The 6690-nt window shown below is 55.2% G+C and overlaps 1 protein-coding gene across 1 annotated transcript; it reads left to right on the plus strand.

Annotated features, from left to right (window-relative positions):
- Positions 1–2554: 2554 nt before the first annotated feature.
- Positions 2555–4962, plus strand: LOC119277604. Its single transcript, XM_037558890.1, has 5 exons — positions 2555–3071; positions 3195–3542; positions 3638–3917; positions 4016–4123; positions 4243–4962. The coding sequence occupies exons 1-5, from the start codon at positions 2862–2864 to the stop codon at positions 4377–4379; spliced, it is 1083 nt and encodes a 360-aa protein (XP_037414787.1). The 5' UTR covers positions 2555–2861; the 3' UTR covers positions 4380–4962.
- Positions 4963–6690: the final 1728 nt, after the last annotated feature.

A 6690-nucleotide genomic window follows, 5' to 3' on the forward strand; every position in this document is an offset into this window, starting at 1 on the left:
ATAACCCACCTAAAATAGTACCAAAAAACTTGAAACTAAAATTGGGTCTGCCGGATTGCGAGAAAGCAAGGAATCAAACTTTTGTTATCTACAAGTTTCCTCTAAAACCCTTCGTTTAGCCAAGTGTAGAAGACCTCTGCTATTCAAAATTATTCCTCGTGAAATTTCTTTTTGAACTCGAACTATGTCGTACCTTGTTAAATATTTTCGCAGGTGCTTACGGAATTTGTTTCAAAACCAAATCTAAACATATATTTGATGTGTCCAATATAAATATTCAACAAGCAATTTTTTAACTATAGCAAACATAAAGAGGTCAAAGTTTTAAATGTAGTTTTTTCCTGGGAAATGTTCAAAATTGCTGGCTTGATCCACAACAAGAACATCTTCTGTTTTGGTGAGTGAGTCGTCGGGGTCCTTTGTCACTACTCGACCACCACCACCGTTGCATACACTTAAATTAATACAATGGTCTAAGAAAAACCATACAGTAGGGGCGACAATTTTACGCAGAACTGGGCGTGGACGTGTGGTTGGGAAGAACAAACAATGCACGGGCTATATATGCTGCCTGCTCGGCCAGCCTTGCCGCTAGCAGCGGGAGCTAGCCTGCGGGCTTCGCGGAGACAGACGCCACGATCCAGCAGCACCTTTCATCCATCTTCTCTAGATTAAGCTCCACTAGTTTTGTTTTATAATCCTTCGGTGTTCCCCAAACGTCCCAAGTTCGTGCTGTGTCGCCACTTTGTTGAGCAGCGGCGCGGGAATCGCACGGGCTGGCACACAACACGGGCCGACGTGCCGCGCTTGAGGCGTGCCGGACCGGCGACAGTGTCCGTCCGTCGAAAGGACGTGCCTCCCTCGCATACCCGAACGGAACGCGACGGCCAATGCGCACGGATCTTTCACCCGACGAAAGATAATGATTCACTAATCAAGCGGAGTACGTACTAATTAACCTGGTTCTGTTGGAAGCCTGAAATATGTGGCCTGGAACAATGTTGTTAAAACTAAGATAAGAACCTGCGGCAAACCTGGGCGCTTTAAAGTATGGCACGCACGTCTGCACGTTTGCTTCGCCCCGCCCACTCCCGCTAAACCGGAGCACGATTCCTCGAAAGGCATGGCCGCATGGGGCGTCGCGCGTCCGGCGTCCACGGCCTCTCGCTTCCACGTTTCTTTCTCCCGGGAACGACGGCGCCTCCTCACCTCATCTCACGCTATTTCCGTCGCCCCGCCCAAAACGCGACCGCTGCCGCCAAAAGAAGCGCGCGGCCGTGAAAACAATTTGCCAATCAGGAGGTGAACAGAACGTGGTAAATTAAGATCGTGGCGCCCGTGAAGTGCTGGTTTCGTGGGGCTACGTACGTACGTACGTGCGTACGAGGACGCCGTCGGCCGAACCGGCGCGACAAGCGCGCCGCCATTGGCGACGGCGTGGCCGGCCTGTTATTTGCGCGGTGCCCGCCCACATGAGTACATGACAGCGAGCGCGGTGCGCCGGTCGTTGCGGAATCTATCGACCCCCCACGTCCCCCGCGCAGCGGAACGGTGGTTCACAAGGATCCGAGGAGAAAAGGTTCCCATCCCTCGTACGGCAGCGAATCTGGACGACTGGACGATTGTTGCACGCCACTCTCGGGCTCACTGGCGCTGGCGCACGGCACGTATATTCACGTCTGGACTGGCACGACACGAACGCAACGCACGAACAGACGCTCCGTTACCGGTTTACCACAGGCAGTACACCTGGCCGTGACCCGAGAGCCGGTCACGAATTCAATGCGGCCGCTGGACAGCACGGTGACACGAGTACAGCAAACTCTTGGGCCCCGACGCGAGTCTCGTGACGCCCAAGCTTCTTTCTCGCGCACGCCAACGCGGCAGTAATTTAATTACTACGACAAATAAGTATCACCAAAATGGTGGCATTTCGGTGGGGGCACGTTGTTTTCCGCGTGAAACCACTTCTGTGAATGGTCCCTCTAATAACGCGCTGATCTGCCTAGATCGCACGTTCGATTCGGTTCAGTGCCTTGGTGTGAACCCCATGGAACTTTCCGCTGTTCATACGATGTTGTTTCGTCGCACATTAGCTGAACGACCACCCAACAACGCAGTGTACCAGTGGGTTGGGTCGGGTGGGTACCAAAATCACGACATTACGAACGCGACGCCAAAAAATCCATGAAGCGAAACAATTATTGGGTGCCATTTCCAGAGGCAAAAGTCACATGAGTTGAGGTTCAGCCAGAAGGGATGACACGACGCGGTGAGGTGAAACTGAAACCTCTCCTCCAGACGTTGCGCATGAGCCGTAAAGCGCAGCGCGAAAAGAGCTGGTTATTTTGGCCATGTTACCATACTTAACCCTTGCCGGTTAAAAACGCGGCCCCGAGGAGAGGAGCACAAAAAACACGCCGGCGCCACCACCACCGCAAACGCAATCTCCATCCATGGCCCGGGGTAAAACTTTTTACATTTTTGAACAATTCGCCCGGGGGTAACTTTTGCCCCTCCCCTTTCTTTATAAACCACCCGCACATCCATCCCTTTGACCTCCAATCGGCTCGCCGTCCTTGACATTCCTCCTCCCCCACCCCGCCGCTTTTCTCCCCCGTCCGCCCGCCCGTCTTCCGTCCGGTGAGAGAGAGAGGGGAGATAAATACAGTTTGTGAGGAGTGAGAAGCATTAGTGGCAGGAGAGGCAGCCATCACCACCCCGTACGTGTTGGGCGTAATTATCTCTTCCCCGAGGGGCGATTTCTGGCCTCCGTCCCTCGCCCTCGCTCGCGCCTATAATATTCGGGTAGGGGGTCGTTCCGTCCACGCTTCACGCAGGCTGTTCCTTCTCGGGCGGAAATGGCGGAGGAGCACAACAGCGCGGGCGCCGGCTTCTGGCTGCCGGACGAGTTCCTCGACGACGACTTCTTCTCCGACGAGAAGGCGGCGGCCGCCGCGGCGGCGGCGTCGGCGGCCAGGAGCGACAGCGACGAGGAGGACGGGCTCGGCGGGCTCTCGCGCCGCGTGGCCGGCCTCGACTGCGACGCCGGCGACCGCGCCATTCCCAAGGTTGGTTTTCGGTTTCTGGACTCTCGTCCCGTCGCTTCTTGGCTTGGTTTGGGTTGGCATCCCTGTTCCTGTTTGGAAGCATCTGATTGTTGTTTCTCTCTCTCTCCGTGTCTCGCGCTCCAGGCGGAGGTGATGTCTGGGTCTCCGCAGTCCACGCTCTGCGTGCTGCAGGCCTCGGGGGAGGACAGCCCCACCGGCGGCGCCTCGCAGGTCAGCTCGCCGCCGTCCTCGCCGCTGGAGCAGCAGCCGGCCGACCCATGGGACCTGCTGCACGAGGCGGCCGGCCAGGTGGCCCGCCTGGGCGTGGACAGCGTCCCCGTGCCTGTCAACCCTCTCCCCATCCATGGCACCGGCGTCGCGCCGCCGGCGAGGAAGACCTCTCCGCCGCTGCTTCCGTCCCCAAAGCCCGTCGGCCCTTACCAGTACCCGCCGAACAACTCGCTCGCCCAGCGCCAGGCCCAAGTCGCTCGTGTGAGTTCCTCTGTCATACACCGCCTTCAACAAGCTGTTCCGCTTCGTTTCTCCCGGGATTATTCTCTGACGTTTTATATGATTTCGGGTTTCAGTTTCATCTCCTGAAGCAGCAGCAGCTGATGAAGCACCAGCGGGAGCAGCAGCTGGCCATGGCGGCGGCCATGGCGTGGGGCTCCACCGACGTCGGGCCGCTCGGGCTGAGCCCCTCGGCCTGGCCGCCGCTGCAGAAGTCCCCGCACCACGCCCCACCCTCCGCGGCCGGCATGCGCGCCGTGTTCCTCACCCCACCCGGGGCCAAGCGCGAGTGCACCGGCACCGGCGTGTTCATCCCCCGGCAGGCCGGCGCGCCCGCCGAGCCCAAGAAGAAACCAAGTGCGCCCCCTTTCTCGCCCCCACTTCCTTTGCCTGTCCTGTCATGTCCCCCAAAAGTATTATTTAGCTAAAAATCCTGCGGTTCTGCTTGGCCTCAGGCTGCTCCACGGTTCTCCTCCCGGCGCGCGTCGTGCAGGCGCTCAATCTCAACGTCGAGGACCTCGGCGCCCGCCCTTGCTACCCCGGAGCCTTCGTTCTTGATCACGGTAAGCAATTAATCCCTTCTCATTACGCACTAGCAACGCCAATGATAATCGCATCTTTATTTGGGGTTATGAAGATCCATCAATGACATGTCGAACTCCTTTTATATTTTGTCTCGCAGACGCGCTGGTCAGCCGGAGCAACGCGATGCAGGCGAGCCAGAAGCGCGAGCACAACGCCAATGCCACCGCCGCCGCGCACTCCCCGCCGCTCGCCGTGGCCTGCGAGGTCAATCTCCCGCAGGAGTGGACGTACTGAGACGCATCGCCCGTCTCCCCCCCGTTTCCATGGATTACTACCATATTTAATATTACTATTACTATTATCGATGGTTAGCGCTAGTTAGAAGTTAGCTAGAGGTAGGAGGCGGTGGCGGTAGCGTCGATCGATCAGCGTTAGGCGTTCTTTTGTGCGTGCGTGCGTGCGTGTGGTGATATATTGGTTATTTTGGAGGACGGTTGGTGATGGATGGGCGCGGACGAACAACGGAGGAGAAACAAAATCCATGGCCTCCGTAGGTTGCTGCTGGGAGGAAATAAAAGTGTCGTGGTTCCGACGAAGAAATTTCGGAGGTATGGTGCTGCCTGCTAGTTCTAGCTCTCGCTGTGTAAAGGCGATGATGATCGGGAAAATATCATCGGCCGTTCGGAAAGGTGTCGCTGTAAGATATAAGTAAGAAATAAGAGCTCCATGTTTCCCGCCTTAGTTGGATTTGCTTTGTTGCAATTCCACTTCAGTCATGTGTACCATCATATCATCCCTTTTGGCATCGTTCGGTTGCTTCATGAATAAGGAACCCCTCTCTTCTATAATAAGGAAAGATATAGTGGTGTTTTTTGTTCGGTGCTTGGGCTTTTCCTCATTGTTGCATTTTGTTTCCGAATTATTTTTCCATGTGAAATTGGGCGAGTGTCATACTAGCTCAGTGATTAATTACACTTGGAGTAGGTTGAACAGAGGTGAGGTGGTGGGTGCAGTCCACTTGTGCTGCTACCTCCACGCAAAAGTCTAATCATGTGACGTACAGTTGCTTAGGAAGATGGTGTACTATGTTCTTTCTTAATTGTATAGTTGATGGTTCCAATTGGAATTAACGGGCCATCCGCCTCCGAAAGAATCTTCTCCGGTCGGCCCCCCGGTATCTTGCATCTTCACGGCTCATGTCATGGTCTGACAGCGACGCCTGTGTTGTGTTTGGATCCCCGTAATTCTACGCCTCAATTATTTGCGAGATCCATCCACCCGTGTAAAATAAGAGGTCGGGGCCGGGATGGGCGACCTGTTCTGAATCTTCCATCGTTGGTCCCTGTCCGCCAGCCCGAGCCGGCGTTCCGTCCGTGCGTGGCCAGGGGTGTGAGGCGAGTGGAGATTCCGTTACGGCCTCGCATGGCTCCATCCTGTCGTCCCGTTGCGCCGTGCCGCTCTGCTCTGACCCGGTCAATGTGGCTGGCTTTGTTCTGGGCGCCGTCTCCCGCTTTCGCCCTGTTCCATGTCGAGTACAGGGCAGGCCTCGGTCCGGATCAAAAGTGGTCGCGCCACTTGTCGAGAATTTTGCGAGCTGATCCTTACTTTTCTCTCTCTTTCGCATCGATGTTCTTTTTGTGTGTGTGCGTGGCGAAAACACATTGATGCCTTTGGCAGCGAATTGGGGGAAGATTGTAATCCGATTCGTATCTCGTTGAAGGGCACCATGGCACGATCAGACAAAGCGGATTGCCGCGTTCCCAAATGTTTCTTTCTGGAATGCCTTTTCTTGGATTCTTGTCGTACTTCTTGCCGAGAAGGATATATGCTAAAACACTTTCGGAATGTTCAGTCCAAGCTGTAACTTATTGGTGAGATTCCGCTCTAACTTATGCTCTAATGCAGAAATTAGGCAAAAATCCTCTCGCAATTGAGTTTATTCCACTACAAGTCGTGCCAATTTTTTTGAGACAATTCGTAGTATGAGCTAGCTCTCAACCGCCGGTATCGAGCCTCTTGGGAGACCAAATTCTTCCCAAGTAATAGTACGGTCGTTTGTATTTTGCTTTGTCGCTTAGAACGGCTCTACTCCACGTACCGTACCTACCATCATTGCTACTACTACCAGTAGCAACCTGGCCGTCCGTCCGGTTCAGTGGTCTGCTGTCTGCGTCGGTGGAAAGGTGGGTGCGTCCGAGCTGGTGCAACCGGCGCCCATGTGGCTCACACGTTGCCGAGACACACCGGCCGGGTGGCGCACCAGTGGCACGGCCCCCGTCGGGTGATTGGGTCGCGGCTCGTTGTCACGCTGGTTGTGCGAGCGTGTCGCCTCTGATTGCTCGCCCATTCCCTTCTTTATCAACTCAAAACCACCCACTGGTGTTGCTTAACAAGTGCACTCTCTGCTTATAAAATGTGTAGTACTGTACTAATACTGTACAGTAATGTTCTACCATACCATCATGGCCGTGGTGGCGCCCCGCCCGTAGCAGTATGTTGTTGGAATATGCAGAATACGAGGGGAGCCAACGGGAGCGTTGGGCGGGCCTGTAGCAGCAGTACGAGGGGATTCAAAATGCTCTGGCGCGCTTCCTCGCGTGGCCTG

Source organism: Triticum dicoccoides, chromosome 3B (genome assembly GCF_002162155.2).
Source record: "Triticum dicoccoides isolate Atlit2015 ecotype Zavitan chromosome 3B, WEW_v2.0, whole genome shotgun sequence".
In the NCBI taxonomy this organism is placed as follows: Eukaryota; Viridiplantae; Streptophyta; class Magnoliopsida; order Poales; family Poaceae; genus Triticum; species Triticum dicoccoides.

Excerpts from the sequence above, each read along its gene's own strand:
- LOC119277604 (XM_037558890.1), top strand. The coding sequence starts at position 2,862 with ATGGCGGAGGAGCACAACAGCGCGGGCGCCGGCTTCTGGCTGCCGGAC. Across the intron at positions 3,543-3,637 it reads GCCAGGCCCAAGTCGCTCGT|TTTCATCTCCTGAAGCAGCA; the intron begins GTGAGTTCCTCT and ends TTCGGGTTTCAG. Across the intron at positions 4,124-4,242 it reads AGCCTTCGTTCTTGATCACG|ACGCGCTGGTCAGCCGGAGC; the intron begins GTAAGCAATTAA and ends TTTGTCTCGCAG.